General features: G+C 40.3%; 1 protein-coding gene across 1 annotated transcript in view; it reads left to right on the top strand.

The window, feature by feature from the left end:
• SI (sucrase-isomaltase) overlaps nt 1-19917 on the top strand; it is a 142517-nt gene that overhangs the window by 14455 nt on the left and 108145 nt on the right. Inside the window, exons 3-15 of the mRNA XM_075570611.1 lie at nt 727-806; nt 2598-2718; nt 2831-2940; nt 3033-3184; nt 3681-3852; nt 4894-4993; nt 7574-7686; nt 9252-9377; nt 10078-10209; nt 10654-10770; nt 11723-11836; nt 14949-15033; nt 18080-18197. Coding sequence (XP_075426726.1) covers nt 727-806; nt 2598-2718; nt 2831-2940; nt 3033-3184; nt 3681-3852; nt 4894-4993; nt 7574-7686; nt 9252-9377; nt 10078-10209; nt 10654-10770; nt 11723-11836; nt 14949-15033; nt 18080-18197 — 1540 coding nt within the window. The remainder of the gene's footprint in view (nt 1-726; nt 807-2597; nt 2719-2830; nt 2941-3032; nt 3185-3680; nt 3853-4893; nt 4994-7573; nt 7687-9251; nt 9378-10077; nt 10210-10653; nt 10771-11722; nt 11837-14948; nt 15034-18079; nt 18198-19917) is intronic.

Raw genomic sequence — 19917 nt, 5'->3', positions numbered from 1 at the left:
TGGGAATGTCTTTTACTTTTTTTTTTTATGTATGTGCATGTTATCAAATAAATTACTACTTTTTCCTATATTTTGACCAAGGTAGAAATATTATCTGGAAATAATAATTGTTACAAATAACTATATTTCATTGTCAACATTCTGATGTTTTGTTTAATGATTATTCAGTTGGGTTTGCCAATGGAAGTATTGTTTCTAAGTTTGTCCTAAATTGGACATTTAGAAAAAAACGTGTTTTTCAACATCAATATATCAAAGTAGTTTGCCCCTCTTTTACTTTTTGCTAGTTTGGGGAATGGTAATTGAAAGGGGGCAAGAGAAGAATTAAGCAAATAGACGTATGGTGAACATACCTGAGAAAATCCCCATATCCATCACGCATGATGCTACAAAACTATTGGCAGAGATAGCTCTCTATTATTAAAGAAAGAGTGACAGTGGACAGCTGCAAGATCATGGTAACATGTGGTTGCGGCTTGTTGAACCCAGTCATATCACATTTTGTGTGTAGAGCCATCACATGGACATGTTTATTACATTCATTAACTGTTTTTTCACATGCAGCAAGAAAAAATACATTTAGCCAAAGTTGAATAAATAAATAAAAAATTGGGGGCATTTAGTATGGCAGAGCATTGCATACATACCTCACAAGGTGATGTGGTCAAATGACGTAATTGTATATCAACGAACAGAATTTTCACTATTTCTTCCAATTATCTTCAGCGCCTCCATTTGAAGCACAATGTCCTGACACAGAACTTTCTAGTAGGATAGACTGCATTCCAGATCAAACAGCTTCTCAGGTGAGCATTAATTTAAGCAAATACCTTATACAGTGTGTGTCCATAATGGCTTACTGTGCAGGGAGCGTCTCACTGTCGTTTTCTGCATTTGTCAGGCATCAGATCATTCACAGTATTTCTTACTACTGTATTATGAGCAGGAAAAAGAAAGCGCTAACTCCTAAAGAATGCAGATATAAATCCCAATATAGGTAGTCAGACGTTGAAAATTTCACAGTAAATATGCAATGACAGTGTGATATATATTGTAAAAAAAACCTCCAAATGTAGAATCATAAATCCACAAAATATGAGTCCTGCAGTCGAAGTCCTCAAAGGAGGGATTTCCATATCCCTCCAGAAAACAACTAAAGCGGTGAAAGGGTGGACGTTCTGAGGGCGTGTGGACTAATAAATTGATTAAAAAAAGAGAAACAGGTATTGTAATCACAATATGATAACACCGATTTTCACGCTTATTTGGGGGCATCACTACATTGCCCCTTACAGTGATTGACATCACTATATATCTCTGAAGGCTGTGAGAGGAAGATCAGAATATATCATTCACTTCCACCACAGAGAGGACTGCTTTGACAAAGCTCAGTGTGCCCCTACAAAGAGCCCAAATTGGTGTTCTCGTATTGTGATTACTGTACAATACCTCTTTCTCTTTTTTTTTATCAGTTTTAGTCCACGCGCCTTCAGAACGTCCAACCTTTCACCGCTTTAGTTATTTGTTACTATTTGTTCTGCGACCGATCAATATGCAGTAGATGTGTAAACATTTTGCATGAAGTTGCGACCCACACAAAATGCGTGCTATGCGATTTGCGTAAAAAGCCACGGCGGAGTCAGAGTTCACAAGCGATTATCCATGCATTAGATCAGCGTATATTGCAATTTCATTTTATATGCTAATTTTCAAACATCTCTAGCACAAAACCCCATGGTTCGCTAACTGTCTGGCGATATTTCGCTGAAAGCGTGCTAACTTGGTGACATTACTAGCCCTTTAAGGCTTGGCAAAATGTTTTACAGGGAAACAAATTTGGCTACAAGAATGTTACATGTCACAAATGTATTAAACGTGTTTTGTACATCTCTACCACTCAAGATAATATGCTTTGTACAATCCGTGAAAACAACTTACCGCATTTGATTGATTAGAGATCTACACTGGCGACACACTTTATTCGAGCTCGGCTAGTCCCACGAATTCGGGTATACCCGGGTGTATTGAGGTTTGTGACTGTTTTCTGCCCGAGTGCATTGAGGTATTTTCCAGGCAGGGATTGAGGCATTTTATTCCCGCTGGCTGCAATACTGCGCAGTATATATATATATACTGCTTTACAATTCATGAATTTATGCCATCTGGTAGACACGCGAAGCATTGCAGCCTATTAAATCCTAATCATTATCATTTAACAGATCAGCCGCCCGTCAGCCAGGCATGAACCCAGGCTGGGAAGGCAAACGCAACGGGGCTTGTGAGAGGTGAGGAGCGGCGCATTCCAGGTATCTGCCAGGTACATACTGGGTATTTGCTCGAATAAAGTGTGTCGGTGCAGTAAGTAGATTATTTTAAGCAACAACCTATTTTGTCATTGTAGTTTGCTTTCAATCCTTGTGCAATTTCACATCCAGGTGTTTTAACGCTTTATTTTCCAGAGGGGGGGTCTGCACAATATTTTGCTCGCCCCTGTAGCAAAGGAAGAGTTAATATTGAGTTGTAATGTGTACCTTATCCTTTTAATACTGCATGCGTGTCTCCATCTCTCCAATTTCATCCATGTCTCCAATATCCAGGCTCTCTGCAAACAACGTGGATGCTGTTGGAGACCATTCAATGAGACCTATGCTCCCTGGTGTTTCTTTTCCAACAGCCACGGATATGAAGTGCAGGGGGGGCAAAAGAAGACCCAAGCAGGTAAATAGCCAACGCTAGTAAGACCATTATACAGATACTACCTGGTTTTTGAAAGGTAACAAGTTCAGCATGTCCCGGACAGGCGGCCAACCAGTGTGTCATACATTTGCAGGGTTTGAAGCTAACCTGAAACGATTACCTGTTCCTTCAGTGTTTGGAAATGACATCGAGAGTTTACACCTGGCAGCAGAAATACAGACACAAAATCGCTTCAGATTCAAGGTTTGGCTTTTCAGCGTTAATGGTACGCTCGCTGACGCCAGTAAATACTGTTCATAGGGACATCCTAACATTTGAAATGTATGCCTCTGCAGATTACAGACCCCAGCAAGAAAAGATTTGAAGTTCCACATGAGCATGTCATGAACTTCACTGGCTCAGCCGCTGTAAATCCAAATTACGACGTTAAACTGATATCTAATCCTTTTGGTATCCAGGTGGTCAGAAAATCCAACTCTAGAGTCCTGTGAGTATGTTTTTGCAATATGAACGTACATGGCAATTGAGAGATACAGAATGTGTTTCATTCACTTTATTACCTTGTCACAAAGGTCGTCTTTTGCTCCATTCGGGATTTGAGGATTATTGAAGGTGGCAACTATCACTCGTATTTTGGTTTTGGTTCTAAAAATAAATAAACGGGGTTATGGGTTTCTGTTCTGGTTTTGCCAAAACTCGATTTGTTTGGATTTGGTTGGATTTGGTTTGGGATTTTTAACCAAGTCATGGGAAAAAAACCTTTATATCAGGAGAAAATACTAAAATGGCATAATAAAACAAGAAAAATGCTTATATATAAAATTATATACACACACATACATACTGTATATCTACACACACACAGACGAACCTGCAAAAGCAGCTATGAAATGAAAAACTCTCATTGCCTTCAACAGGAACGCAAGAGTATGATGTGCTGATTGCAAAAGAAATGCATTTATTTGTATATTTTATTCCACCAGATTTGACACTACCATCGGACCACTTCAATATGCTGACCAATACTTACAACTTTCCATTAAACTACCAAGTACCAATATATACGGTTTGGGAGAGCACGTACATAGACAATTTAGACATGACATCAACTGGAGAACATGGCCTATTTTTACCAGAGATGGGTTCCCCAATGGAGTAAGTACCTGTATTTATTCTGAAATAACTCCTTTATTAAATAATCACAGCACCCATGCACAGTATACGCTTACTGTGGGTTCCATATCTCAGATCTACACATAAGTAGCTTCTAATATGTAATTACAGTAGGAGCAAAGTACTGTACCTGCGTGAGTTTACAAATAATTAGCTTTCAATAAGCAATTATAAACAAAGTCTTAGAAGGGATTTCCTTCAAGCTTGTAAGACTATTATAGTTTGGAGGTTATGTTTTTAATTACTGCACATGGTAATAAACACGTTTACTTTGTAGGAAAGTAATACAGGAAAGTAAATGGGAGCCTACAGTTGCTGAGCTGATTTAGTGAGATCCAAAATTTGGGTTACAGAATAAAGTAGAAATAGCCGTGTTAGTCCAGTTGCGATAAAGTGCAGGGTAAATAAGTGCAGTACTTAAGTATTAGGTGATACTTTTTTTTTATTTGGACTAACAATAGATATTATAAGACAAGCTTCCGAGAGTTCTCCTCTCTTCCTCAGCTCAGCAATACTGATTTACAGAGATTCCAGGACTTTTACACAGATGTAAAAAAAAAAAAAAAAAGAGATAAGACATCTAAGGCAGATGATGCAGAGAAGGAATATACGCACAGGGCAATAAATGGATGAAAGGGACAGTGAGACACAGGACCATACTGTACATCTATCAGGAGTGTGCAGGGGATGGGGGAGGGGGTTCATTGTAAGATTCATAGAGAGGCAGGGAGAAACATTACAAAAAATGATGATAGTGTCTTATAAGGTTACAGAATAAAAATGGTGTAATCAATAATACAGTTATAATTAGATTCTTTTTTTCAATTTAATTTTATTATAGGACTACATATTCAGAAATATTAACGTTATATAGATAGCATTAGAAAAGTATATCTTTTCACTTGTAATCATAAGGACACATCCGAGCAGTATGCATTTACAGCAATGCACATTTTTGTAACTGTAATTATTTGTAGGGAAACCCTTTGTTTCATATTACTAATGTTGTTGTTTGCTTTGCAGGACATGAGTAACTTATATGGTGCACAGACATTTTTCATGTGTTTGGAGGATAAAGATGGATCAGCTTTTGGCGTCTTTTTAATGAATAGCAATGCAATGGGCAAGTATTTCCTTTTCCAACTTTAATAGTCAATTGTATGCTCCGCAACTGAATCAGCATGTGGAATGGGAATATATCTCATACAATTTCATTAACAATTGATCTTGAGTTTGGTGTAGTTATCTAAGATACCTACAAAGACCAATGTTAGACTGACATTGTCTGTATAAAATAGGCAGATACAGTATAATGCTTGTTATAGTCAGAGAATGGGAGTTTGTGAGTTCCTTATGATAATAACGCGTCTGAGATCAGATGCATTGTAAGAAACCCCAACCCTCTCTAATAGTGTGTTTCAGATCAGATGCATTGTAAGGAGCCCCAGCCCTCTCTAATAGCTTGTCTGAAATCAGATATATTGTAAGGAACCCCACCCCTCTCTAATAGCACGTCTGAGATCAGATGAATTGTAAGGAACCGCAACATTCTCTAATAGCACGTCTGAGATCAGATGCATTGTAAGGATCCCCAACCCTCTCTAATAGCGCGTCTGAGATCAGATGCATTGTAAGTGTAGCCATGCTGTAAAATGGCTGCAGTCATCTCTCCTGCTGACAGTAAGGCCTGGTAAGTTATGGGCATGCCAGCAGTAATTATGGAGGTTTGCCCTCGCACCCTGGTGAGGTGCCCTATGTATGGATGGGAGTGGTCACATGCTCTGAATCCATGGTTCGTGATGTCAGAGTTGTGCCAGCCCCCAGAGGATACATAAGGCACAGCACTGATCAAAAGTTAGTTGTTGCTGAGTTATAGAGGAGTTAAGAAGTTGTTGGGAGGACAGTGTATGTAACTGTAACCAGGGACCTGGTCACAGGGGAGATATCCCTGCGGGGATAGGGAATCCCTACATTAGGAGGACTATACCTTTCAAAGGGAAGTACGGGGAACAATGGAGGGCTAAACACACCCATTGTGGAGGGCAGCTGGCCCACCGTACTAATAAAGATGACCCTGTTGAAATATACTCTCGTGTGTAAGTGTGGAGTAATTGCACAGAGAGGAGCACCACAGAGGAGTTCCTCACCAGGACCATCCACAAGCTCAAGCTGGGATCCTGATGAGGTGGAGGCGCTGCACTGGATATAGGTAGGACTCAAGTACACTACCTCAGCTGCCTGTCTGGGTTGGCGAATCCCCACACACCATCATGCGGGAGACTCTGGAGTCCTGTTGCCAACAGGTGCACCACCAGACATCACACTGTAATGGGGACTGGTTAGACCACAGGGGCCAATATGAGAATTGGGTGGGTCAGGCCAGTCCAGAAAAGCCGTTACATAAGGAACACCAACCCTCTAATAGCGCGTCTGAGAAGATGCATTGCAAGAAACACCAACCCTCTCTAATAGCGCGTCTGAGATCAGATGCATTGTAAATTCTTCTGCATTTGGTATAATTTTCAAAGGACCTGAGAATTGCAGGGAACCCTTGAGGGATGACCGGGGAATCCAAGGTTTCCTAGGAACCCCTGTTGAAAAACACTGATGTAGGGAGATTGTGTTGTTTGTATTTAACATGGATAGGTGCAAGAAAAATGATTATAACCTTGGTTATATCTAATATAGCAAGGGATTCTAAAGAATACTAAAATAAGACCAATTAGATGTGAAACATTTCTCCAAATTAAAAATGACACATGGTGTGCAGCAGCAATCAAATAACTAATAGCTTGTCACACAATATGAACAGAGGTGTAGGGAATAGGTCAAATGATCCTTCTTTTATAGTCCACTAGGTCATAACAAGATCATACACGGTGTGTGGCACCCAGATTGATAGCTCTCGTTAAATAAATATGTAAGACATTAACCATATTAATCTTAGAACAAAGGAGATTATTGGAAGACATGATGTTGCTTAGGGTACATTTTGACAAACTAGTGTATTAGACGTTTTTAATTGATGATGTCATTTACGGTTAGGGGACACATTCTAAATGTAGCAGTGAATAGCGTTACATAGAAATAAAAAAAAATATTATTCTGCACCGAAAATAGAAAATCTACACAACCGTTTTTCTAAACCAGAAGTTAAAAGCAATTAGTGACTGAGGACCTTTATGCTGTAAATTGGGATTCAACATTTTATTTCAATAAAATAACCAAATACAAGACATCCTATATGATATAATGTAAGTAACGTGTAGAGTTGTAAAAAATCCTTCTCATTAAATGTAAAATTCCATCTACATGAAGTTCAGTTGCTCTCATTAGCATGCTTAAATCACTTTTATTCTATGAAATGTGTGATTTTTAGTTAAACACGCTGTATTTTTTTTAAATTTCTGCATTTTCAATGAAGTTTTGGAAAAGTGAATTACTAAAAGCCTAAGTGAAATATAATGGTAAACGGGATACTATTAAAGTGGGGTTCTTTGCACAGATAATAGGCAGACATCTACTGTACATCAAACTGTATATTGGAGCTGTGTTCTAATATAGGTCTGTCGATGACATCAGGTCAGACTTCCACTGCTAACGACTATTCTTACTGCAATCAACTATACTGTATGTATATTGTATTCAAATATGCAGCAATTAACTATTTTAATCATGGAATGTCCCCCTTTTATCTTTGCAGAAGTGACAATTCAGCCTGCCCCTGCAGTAACATATAGAACTATAGGAGGAATCCTGGATTTTTACGTTTTTGTAGGCAGCAATCCAGAGCAAGTAGTTATGGAGTACTTAGAGGTGAGCAACTTTCTATTTCAAGTGTGTTATGATTTCATCTAACTCAGGGGTGGCCAACTCCAGTCCTCAAGGGCCACAACAGGTCAGGTTTTCCGGATATCCCTGCTTCAGCACAGGTGGCTCAATCAGACCCTACTTCAGCACAAATGGCTCAATCAGTGGTTCAACCTTCGACTGAGCAACTGATTGAGCCACCTGTGCCGAAGCAGGGATATCATGAAAACCTGACCTCTTGGTGGCCCTTGAGGACAGTAGTTGGCCACCCCTGATTGACTGGATAATTTTCTGCAAAGCCTGGGACGCTTACTGCCATCAGAGCTCACATTTGCATTGTGGTAGCACTGTGCTTGGTTGTGTGTGTTTGTACTGTATGCATGGGATGTCACTAGTATGCACAATTGGTCTTTTAGTACTTGCCATTTTTAAATGTGTGTATTTGAGAATGGGGAGGGCCTCAAGGGCAGATTATACTTCCGAGTACAGTCGGTGCTAATGGGTTGAGCAATGGCAGCTCATGAGCAGCTCGGATTACAGCATCCTTCCACAACCCTGCTTTGTTTTGAGGAGTGTATCAATCCTATGTAGCTCAGGCTCTTCAATGACTTGTGAAAATCCTGAAACTAAGGGGATTTGCTCTACAGCAGGGGTGCGCAAATTGGGGGTGCAACATTTTCCCGGGGAGGAGGGGGCATGCGCGTCACTTACAGAGGCCCCATGCTCTTCCCTAAAGCCTTTAAATGAAATGTCGGGGGAACGCGCAAAGCCTCTGTATGTTACTTACCTTGTCTCTGGTGGCCATGGCAACGCGGCATCAAATGATGCTGCAGGGTCACATGACATCGCATTGCCATGGCAACACGACGTCACATTACGTCATGACGTCAGAAACACCGAAGACAAGGTAAAGGGGGGAGGGGCACGAGCAGGGGGGAGAGCTGGCAGCGTTAAGGCGCATTAAAGCACGTTAGTACCAGTCGGGCACTGACACACATAGTAACTCCCATTGACTTCATTGAGATTTTCCATGCATGAGCGGCACCTACGCACTTTAGAGCATAACCTCCCATGGGAATTTGGTCTTCTTTTCACTCAAAACTGATGTTTCAATGGCATAGATTTAGAAATGCCAAACACTACGCGAATCCCTACACTGGCGACACACTTTATTCGAGCTTGGCTAGTCCCACGAATTCGGGTATACCCGGGTGTATTGAGGTTTGTGACTGTTTTCTGCCCGAGTGCATTGAGTTATTTTCCAAGCAGGGATTGAAGCATTTTATTCCCGCTGGCTGCAATACTGCACAGTATATATATATAAACTGCATTACAATTCATGAATTTATGCCATCTGGTAGACACGCGAAGCATTGCAGCCTATTAAATCCTAATCATTATCATTTAACAGATCAGCCGCCCATCAGCCAGGCATGAACCCAGGCTGGGAAGGCAAATGCAACAGGGCTTGTCAGAGGTTAGGAGCGGCGCATTCCAGGTATCTGCCAGGTACATACCGGGTATTTGCTCGAATAAAGTGTGTCGGTGCAGTATATCTGTTTCGATTGCAGCTTATTGGAAGACCTTACATGCCTGCGTACTGGACTCTGGGTTTTCATTTGAGCCGCTGGGGTTACGAATCCTTGGATGTAGTTAAAGCTGTGGTGGAAAGAAACAGAGCCATTGGTTTACCTTACGTAAGTACAACACAAGGTGTCATTTATTTACTATGTGTGTGCCCAGTTTTCAAATGTCAACTAAATTGTTCTTTTCACCTGGTATTTTACACAATGAGTATTGTTGCATTATACACATCATACACCTAAACATGAAGATACATTCTTGAAAATGTATGGCTGTTATGTTTGGGGTTTTCTCATTATTTAATTGAATGCAAAATTATAATATTTGCTCATATTTAAATAAGATTTTTAAAAATGAACGTAGGAAGATATGCAGCTAGAGTTAGAGACGGACGAAAAAATCTAAATATGTTTTGCAGAATTTCCCCGAGCTTTCCGTTCAAAATCCGTTCCGCGATATAAAATCCGTCGGTGGATTGTGCCAATTTCAATCCGTGCAGATACAAAAACCGCCATTGGATACAATCCGCTGGTGGATAATACCATTCTGAGTCGCGGATTGCGCAACCCTCTTGTGGATTTTAAGAATCCAATCCGAGGATTCAGCAATCCGCGGATTGGATTGTCAATGATAAAAAAAATAAAAAAATCTGGAAATTGGAGATTGATCAGCGGAAATCATTGGTCCAATTTGCGGCAGATCCAAATCTGGCCCCAAAATTCGCCCATCTCTAGAGTTCTTCACCTTAAAACAATTTTTTTTCTGATGCTCAGTCATAACCATATCTCTTACATGCATCTTATGTTGTTTCAGGATGTTCAATTCACTGATATTGACTACATGGAAAATAGGAAAGATTTCACGTATGACTTAGTGAAGTTTAAAGATCTTCCTGCGTTTGCTGATGATTTACATGCCCATGGCCAGAGATATATTATCATATTGGTAAATTATGAATTTGCTATCCTTTCTATTGTATTACAATTGTATGTATATATATATATATATGTACAGTATATATACCTATACTATATATATAGTAAAATAATGCCGCACACACTAGGTTGAATACCTCAGCAGAGGGTTACTGTTTGTGGTGCACGGTAAATAATATAAGTCAGTGAATATCACAAAAAGGGGGTAACCCTCAGGACTGAAACATCGGGTTACAGTATGTCTACATTGTGGACTAAATAAACACATTTTTTCTTCTGCTCCTAGTGCTGATATTTTGATAAGTTTTGTCATCTCCACTGACTTGTGTGTGTATATATATATATATATATATATATATATATATATATATATATATATATATATATAAATATATATATATTTATATATAAATATATATATTTAATGTTTTGATGTTTTGTTCTATTTTTCTAGGATCCTGCTATTGCTACTTCACCACTTATTGATGGTAGTTACCTGGCATATGAACATGGTCAGAAACTAGGTGTCTGGGTAAACGAGTCCGATGGAAAAACTCCAGTTATTGGAGAGGTAATGCAGCTCATTTATGAAAAACTCTATCCTGTTGTTATATGAAATTGGGGTTGCCAGGTGGCTTCTCCAAATATACTGAACACAATGGGGAAAGGTGCGATGGGCTCGAGATATAGAGACACACACACTCTCATGCTGTTTCCTCCTCTCCTTGGCCCCACCCCCAGGCTCCTGACACCTCCTCAACAGCCCTGTTTGGGGCAATCCCACCCGCCCCCCTTTACCCCCCCCCCCTCCAAGCCAGTCAGGTCACTATGTCCAGAGAGGTAATACCAGACACATATATGTCCAGTATTATGTCTAATTTTTTACTGGACAGAGTGTCCAAATACAGGACACAGTCTACTTCAATACTGGACACCTGGTAACCCTATGTGAAATATGAAAAGCTATAGACATTATTGTAGTTGAGATGTGATTTATTATCAGTGCCATTATCATCTCTACAATATCATTAATTGTATTTTTTTTTTAAAGGAGTCCAAAATGTGCAGCCCTTGGCTTTTTCCTTCTTTAATCTCTAAAATGAAGGGGAGGGTTTTGACAGGGGGGAGTGGGGTGGGCAGAATGTGTTATTTCTGCTGAGCAGGTTTTATGTTCAGGTAAAAATATCTTAAAAGGCATAATAAATAAAAACACCACTTGTGCATTTGCCTTTCTCGCATTGCTCTGCAACCCTGTCTTTCCCCCACTATGTTGTTTTATGCTTCCAATGCAGCCGGGGGTTCTGGGTAATGCCATGCAAATTAGCACACTGTGTCACACTTTATTTCTAATCCATTTAACATGGAGCCCTGTAAACTGAACATGCATACAATCACAGATTCTAAAGTACACAATTCTAAAGGAGGTTGAAATATTTAGATTTTTATAGTTTTGCATGTTCTAGTAGGAATGTTGTATTTTGCATGTTTAAACATGTCTGTCACACCATTATATTATATTGTAGGTTTGGCCAGGAATTACCGTATTCCCTGACTACACGAATTATGTCTGCACACAATGGTGGGTGGAAGAATGCAAGGATTTTTACAACAAAGTGAAGTATGATGGCATATGGATTGTAAGTAGATTATCAAACGTTTACATGTATCATTTAATAAAGTACATAAAAATATCACATGTGAGTACATTCACATGTCTCAGACAGGTCTGCTTTTCACCATTATCTCTTAGCATGTGGTGCTTCCATTGCAGCCAGGGATTCTGGGAAATGACATGCAAATGAGCACACTTTTATTTAATAAAGTAATTTCAATGGAGGTTGTAAGACTTTGGAAATGTTTTAACTACATCTTGTTTGACAATTGCAGTAGACTTTGAAACCCTCTATTGTTTATTGCTGTAAAGTCCTAAATTGGACAGCTGACAAAAGTGTCCAATTTATGGTTGCGATATAAATCTCGGTCATACCTACCAGAGTCGTGGCATGATTTATTACTGACTCTAACACCGCTGCCTGTAAATTGAGCCTGGGATGGAAATACACCTTCTTTTCCCATCAATTGAAGGAATGCTAAATATATAGTACACTTCGGAGAAAGATGTGAGTGTATATGTATACTCATTTTAACTACTACTGAAATACTGCATGTATTGAAGTGGTGGAAACCCAGGATGTAGGGGATATATAAACATTTTCAACCTCCTACATTTTAATAAATTATTGTGATTCAGCTTTTGCTAGATGATTTTACATTTACAAACACACACAACAATAGTTTGGAGGTTTGTAGCCCCTGGTTTTAAACGTGCTCATCCCACTTTTAAATAGCAGGTCTTGTTATGCACCTGTGAATGACAGGTGCATCACACACAGGTGCACAACACACAGGTGCACAACACACAGGTGCATAACAATATTAACACATTTCTCCCTCCATTAGAGAGGTTATGAGAGTGTTTGCAGGTAGTTTCAAGACCTGTAAAAGGGCATTGGTGTGATAATATTGGAGGAGTGGGTCAGGAGTGTGACACTGAGTTGAATCAGCAGAACCTTGTTTGATTCCAGGTGTCAGCTCCTTGGGAAAGTCACTTTGGGCCTCATGCAGAGAGCAGCGCAAAAAGTGAAAGCGGCATTAATTGGCGGATTCTGCCTTCAGAAAGGCAGAAACCGGCAAGTTTAAAAAAAAGCGCCATTTTTTTTTCCCCCTTCAAATTCGCCGCGCGCCTGGAGAGTTTAAATTCTCTCCAGTTTTTTTCTCTGCCGTATGCAGAGAGCCGCGATCGCCATCTAGTGGCTGTTCGCGGCAAAAAAATGGCGCGATTTTCAACATTTTCCCTCTCCACCAAGCAGCTGGCGCTCCGCGGCCGGTGGAGAGGGGAAAAAAAAAAAACGCGATTTTTTCCCCAGTAGTTTCAACAGCGCTAATAGCGCTGGTTGAAACTCTCCATATGCAGAAAGGCAGTTTTCTGCCCTTTCTGCATATGGACATAAAAACTCTCCAAAAAAGGTAAAATTTTTCCCCCTCTCCAATTCTGCATAGCGCTGCTCTCTGCATGAGGCCCTTTATCTCCCTGTGCATCAGGCACCAACAACATAGATTGTAAACTCATCTAGGCAGGGACTGTGTCTGAAAAACAATTTTATGCGCTGCATACCATGAACAATACTGTAATTGTGTAACGCTTTGAGTCCCATTGGGAGACAGGCGCTATATGAAATAAAGTTATTATTATAGATACTTTGGCCAAATCATTTGACTAAATAACCCTTAGGCTGCACTTATAGTGCCGGTGATGGCGATGCTGATGTCACGCTGCGGTCGCTGGAAAAATCAAATTGAAGTGACTTCCAGCGATCGTGACCAAGTCGTCGCTCCTAATATAAGCGCACGCTACGACGTCAATACATTAGCTTTGACTCAACGTTGCGTCGCTGACTCCAGCACTATAAGCGTGGCCTTATTTAGGCTTTGGACCTGCTGTGTCTCGCGGCACGCGCGGCTGCGTGCGCGCCACTCACCATGTGATGGTGTCCTCCCGAGCAGGTCCCGGTCCCTCCTCCCTGCATGGCTCACTACACGCTGTGACGCGTCAGCCGCCAGGGGATGCAAGAGAATTGTAATCCCAAGCGGCGACGCGTCACGTGGTGTGGCTGTGAGCCAATGAGGAGAGGAGGGCTTCGGAGAGGAGGAGGGGAGGGCTTCGGAAAGCGGGGAAAGCAGCTGCAGCACCAGCACCAAGGGAGCCCCCCTGTCCGCTCCCACAGACTCTCTCCTCTGTGTCTGCAGCTGCACGAGGGGGAGGGAACCCCTGGCAATGAGGAGAGGAGGCTTCAGGGAGGGCTTCGGGGAGCGGGGAAAGCAGCTGCAGCTGCAGCAGCAAGGGAGCCCCACTGCTCCCTCCCACAGACTCTCTCTTCAGGGAGGCTTCGGGGAGCGGGGAAAGCAGCTGCAGCTGCAAGGGAGCCCCCATGCTCCCTCCCACAGACTCTCTCTTCAGGGAGGCTTCGGGGAGCGGGGAAGGGAACCCCCTGACACTGTGATGGCCCCGCCCCCCGACGTCATTGCCGCGCCCACCCGACCCGTTTTGGCCACGCTCCCCGCTTCAGCTCCTGCTCCCTACAGACCGCAGATAGCGCCGCCTGTCTGCAGTGCGGGCGCGTGGTCGGAGGTAGCGGGGCCTTAGCCTAATGAGAAGAGAGACAGATACGTTTTTAACTATATCATTTGTCATATTGGCTGTAGCATTGGGGATTTTGTCTTTTGAAGATTTTACATTTAACCTATTTATGTAACTGGTTGATAAAATCATATTTTATTGCAGTGTATTATTTTTGGGGTTTTATACATATAGTGGATACAGTACATATTGCAAACATAACACAATAGAAGATGCTTGCAAAATTGAAGCAAAAATATTTGTAGAAGAAAAATAATCCCAAAGAAAACAATTGGATTTTATTATTTTAATAAATCCTATGCAATTCTTTTGCACTTTTGACCTAAGAAACATAAAAAATTCACCCCATATGGTCATTTTTAGCATTTTAAATGTTGAATACATATTTGTCTATTTGTGTTTAAAAGTATATATATATATATATATATATATATATATATATATATATATATATATATATATATATATATATATAAATATTAACTAGTTATTTTTCTATAAACCTGTATTTAATCGTTTTGAACACTGATAGTCTGATGTTCTTTACGCAGGACATGAATGAAGTATCCAGCTTTATAAAAGGTTCAATCCAAGGCTGTGCTGATAATAATTTAAACTATCCTCCTTTTACACCAAGTAAGTCAACATTTTAATAACTTGGAAAAATGAAGGTTTGATATCATTTTGAATATAAGTGGCACATCATTTTAACAGAAACTATACATTGATTTTTATAATATAGGAATTGTTTAAATGATAGTGTATTTTGGTTTGGGGAATGTTTTCATGTAATGCTATAAACAACCCCTTTCTGCCTTATATTCTCAAGGGATCAGTGCAAACCCTTTAATTAATGTTACAATTGCTATTGATTTTTCCTTAGGCATGCAAGCTAGCCCTATGAGCATAACTATATTAAAATGCTAATGCCTAATTCAGCACTTACTAACTTGTAGTTACTTTAGCTCATTATTTTATCAGATCTACAGTAGATGTTTAATAACTTAATATAACGCCTCAGATTATTCACACACTGAAAACAGAAGTTATACATTAAACAATCACTAACTAATTATCTGTTATCTTAGATATGATGTTGCTCTATGTCTCTTTCTGTGTATCTGTTTTTCTGTTTTGGCTGTTAAAATAAAGGAAGGTATTGTGAAAGAAAATTAGATATTTTTGTACAATTGGAACTAAATGGGCATTAACAATGTGGAGAGATATAAGACATTGATTGTGTGTTAAATATACCACTGCATAGCAGCATAAATACTCCAAGTAACTGGTGTACATGATACAGCTTTGTGTTCCCCTGGTAATGAGAACATATTTTCCTGGAATGTCACGCTGCTTGCTTTTGCCACAATTAGTGATGTGTGAACCATTTGTCCAAGGTTGCAAACTAAGTGAAATTCACCTGCAAAAAAAAAATTGTCGTCAAAGTTCACAAGCAATGTGTGCTGTGATTTCTCCGGATATGCTAATTTGTCAAATTCTCCAAAACATTGCTAGATTTGCTTACAAATGATTCTCGAAAATCACTAGATTAGTTTGCGACATTCTTAAAATGGCCAGATTGGCTTAATGGTGAGAATATGCTGTAAATAGGGCACACACACCATGTTTCAATTATTATCTGGCTACATGTCACTAGAAGCATGCTTCACACTGATAAGACCCAGAAGGTTGAAACAGCTGTCTCTGAGTAGGCATACAGGCTGTGCACTTCTTTAACCCAAGCTGTTTTTGAAAAAAAAAATAATGCGGTGTAAGTTTTAATGGGTCCATGTTAAAATGGACAAGAAGAAAAAAGTGACACACAGTGAATGTGCATTTGCATGTCACTACCCAGAATCCCTGGCTGCAGTGGAAGCATTGTATGCGAACAGATAATGGGGAAAGGCAGGTTTGCAGACCTGTCTGAGACGTGGGACTGTGCCCACAAGTGATATTTTTATTTGCAGCACACTGAAAGCTTGCGAAATTCCAAAACCTATGACTAATTATGCACGATTATTAGCCCTTTGAGGCTCTGCTAAATGTTTATTAGCAATCACTTATAACGTTCAATTCATTACTCTCTGTAGACGTGATCATCAGTTTATTTTTTATTTGAACCCAGAAGAGCCAGCAAAGCACTGCTGGTTATAAGAAGTTCTCACTTGCTGGATGAATAAGAATTTCACATGTCCACTCAGGGCGCAGACAGATTTCCCAGGGCCCAGGACTAGAGTTACGTCCGCGCCCCTCCCCCCCGCCCTGTGGTGGTATTGCGAGCCCCCCATTTCACACCACATGAGCCCCCACTATTTCCCCCTCTTCCCATGTATTTCTCTCCCCTCCGTCTTACTCCCTCTTCCTCACTCACACCCCCCCCACCTCGCATGTATTTCTCTCCTCTGCGTCTCACTCTTACTCCTTTTCCTCACTCACTCCCTACCCCCCTCTGTCCTCTCACTTGCCCCTACCTTCCGTCAATTACCCCACTCTCACTCAATCCCCCCCACAAAATACCAAAAAAACACCACCTAAATACATATAACCCTACCCGCAATACATAATTCAAATAAACCCCACCCCAATACATAATAAAAATACACCCTCCTTCCCAATACATAATAAAAATGCACTTACACCCTCAATATGTAATAAAAATACACCAACCCCCCCAATACATATAAAAATCTCAGACTTACCTTGTGGATGGTCAGGCCGGGCCCGGTGTCCTCTCACAGCCGAAACCCGGCTCTCCCTCAGCTGCAGGCCTCTACTCTGTCCCACGCCAATCTTCCAACGCTGGCACGCACTGGGCCTCTCTGACGCCAGAACACCGGAAGCTGATGCCAGCATGACAGGGAGGCCCAGCGAGCGCTGACATCAGAGGGCCTGGTGTGGGACAGAGTGACGAGGCCTGCAGCTGGAGAGAGAGGGCCCAAATAGCAGCACCTGCCGGCCTGGCCACGGCAGACACCGGGCCGGGCACACCTGTCCCGTCTGTCCCCCCCTGTCGGTGGCCCGAGTCCACTAACTGAGCACTGTTTAGACACTAATAGCAGAACACTGGGTTTTAGAGGCTGAATGCATTTCTGCATATATTGTAGATAAGGGGTTAAAGGAGATCTGCGCTCTCAAAAATAATTTATGTTGGTAATTTAGTTGTTCACAGCAGTGACAAGAAACATCTTCCTTCCAGCACTGTATATTATTTTTTAAGAAGCTAGTATTCAGTGGGGTACAGACTAAAGTACAGTATACAGTGGCTATCGACCACTGCTGGTTTAGGCTCATCTGAACATATCTGTTGCCTTTCATTAACACTACGTTATTTATTTTTCAGCCTTCCAAACCAATTTACAATGGGGCGCTAATTACCAGTCCACAGTGTTTCCAAAATGTTTTTAATGGTGGCTATAAAGGTTGATGGCAGAAGTTTGTCTAGTGCTTGACTTATTGATTTACCATGAACTACAGTGTTCATTAAAATAGCCTTAGTGAAAAATGCATGGCGAGGTGTCAAAAAATAAACACATTTGGAAATTAGCCTTCTAAGAAAAGAAACTGGCCTACAATTAGACACTAGTAATCCAAAACATATGGTGGTCTGAGAGTTTGTTAAATACTTTTATATAAAACTCTGTACAAATATAACACAAATGTTTTAATATCTTTTCTTTAAAAGGAATTCTAGATGGGGTCATGTATTCAAAGACCTTATGCATGGATGCAAAGCAGGCCTGGGGGTCGCATTATGATGTCCACAGTTTGTATGGATACTCAATGGTTCTGTCTACTGAAGAGTAAGATCTGCTGCTTTTTATTGCTTTTTCTATTGGATATTTTTATAGTTGCTCAATACTGATACAGAAATAGTTTGTGCATCTGATTTATCCCTCTACACATAACATGATGAGCTTTGCAAAGGAAATGTGTGCCCTTTTCAAGTTTAACCACTGAATCGGCTGCTAGAGTGCCCTAAGTTGCAATGCTTTGGCATGACAGGGGTAAAACATCCGATTATCAGAGGCTGGCTTTGCAAGTCCACTAACTGAGCAGTTTTTTGACAGTTATAAAAAGAACATTACATTTAGAAGCTGAGTTATGTGTCGTCATTGTGTTACAAACATAAGGGAACGCAATGTACGGCTTGCAATATATATATATATATATATATATATATATATATATAGCAACTGTAAATATTCCTGTATATTCATTTGCATGTCTTAGACAGGTCTGCAACCCTGTCTTTCACCATTATCACCCAGCAAACAGCACTTCCACTGCAGCAAGGGATTCTGGGAAATGACATGCAAATGAGCACACAGTGCCACTTTTTATCTCATGCTCACATTACATGAGCAACCCTTAGTCAATGCATGCTGCTTTAAACATAGCTTTTAAGCAAGGACTTGGGAGATGCAAAGTCAGTTTGATGCAGTGGAAGTGCTGTTTGCTGGTGATAATGGTGAAAGACAGGGTTGCAAAATGGTGAAAGACAGGTGTCTAAGAGATGCAAATGAATATACAGGAATATTTACAGTTGCTTTATGCTTTACTGTGGAGGGTTTTAGTCACTTTTTTTTACCCACCATAACCTTAATAGTCGTGGTGATTACCTACTCTTATCTCATTTGAGCAAATGTCAGCAAGCCAACCTCACACTGATGAGACCCATCAAGGTTGAAACATGTCTGTGAGTGGGTTAACTGACTTTGCATCTCCCAAGTCCTTGCTTAAAAGCTGTGTTTAAAGCAGCATACTGTACATTGACTAAGGGTTGCTCATGTAATGTGAGCATGAGATAAAAAGTGGCACTGTGTGCTCATTTGCATGTCATTTCCCAGAATCCCTTGCTGCAGTGGAAGTGCTGTTTGCTGGGTGATAATGGTGAAAGACAGGGTTGCAGACCTGTCTAAGACATGCAAATGAATATACAGGAATATTTACAGTTGCTTTATGCTTTACTGTGGAAGGTTTTAGTCACTTTTTTTTACCCACCATAACCTTAATAGTCGTATATATATATATATATATATATATATATATATATATATATATATATATATATATATATATATATATATATATATATATATATATATATATATACATATATAAATAAATATATATGTATATAAAAATAAAAAACGAATAGACTTTACCGTTCTGTGGCTAATGAAATACTTATTTGTGCTGGCTTTTGAGATACACTGATCTCTTCTTCCGGCGGTGTTACAATGAATGAAGCCAAAAAAGGGTTTTTATTTTAAAACAGTGCATACTGGAATGTGATCTGTGATTGAAGCGCATCCCTCCCCCATGCGTTTTATGACTTGATGTGTTAAATGGTCCCTGAATGTAAGTGATGTAAGATTGTGCATGTATGTGTATATATATGTGTGTGTGTATGTAAATATAAATTTGTAAAGCGCCCACAGAATATACAGCGCTTTACAAAAGGTTTGTGTGGACGTGTATATACAGATGCAGCAGCCATTATTCGAAAATATCACGCGT

The sequence above is a fragment of the Ascaphus truei genome, chromosome 14 (genome assembly GCF_040206685.1).
Source record: "Ascaphus truei isolate aAscTru1 chromosome 14, aAscTru1.hap1, whole genome shotgun sequence".
NCBI classification, from domain to species: Eukaryota; Metazoa; Chordata; class Amphibia; order Anura; family Ascaphidae; genus Ascaphus; species Ascaphus truei.
The sequence above is the reverse complement of the archived record's forward strand: the minus strand, read 5'-3'. Positions and strand labels throughout refer to the sequence as shown.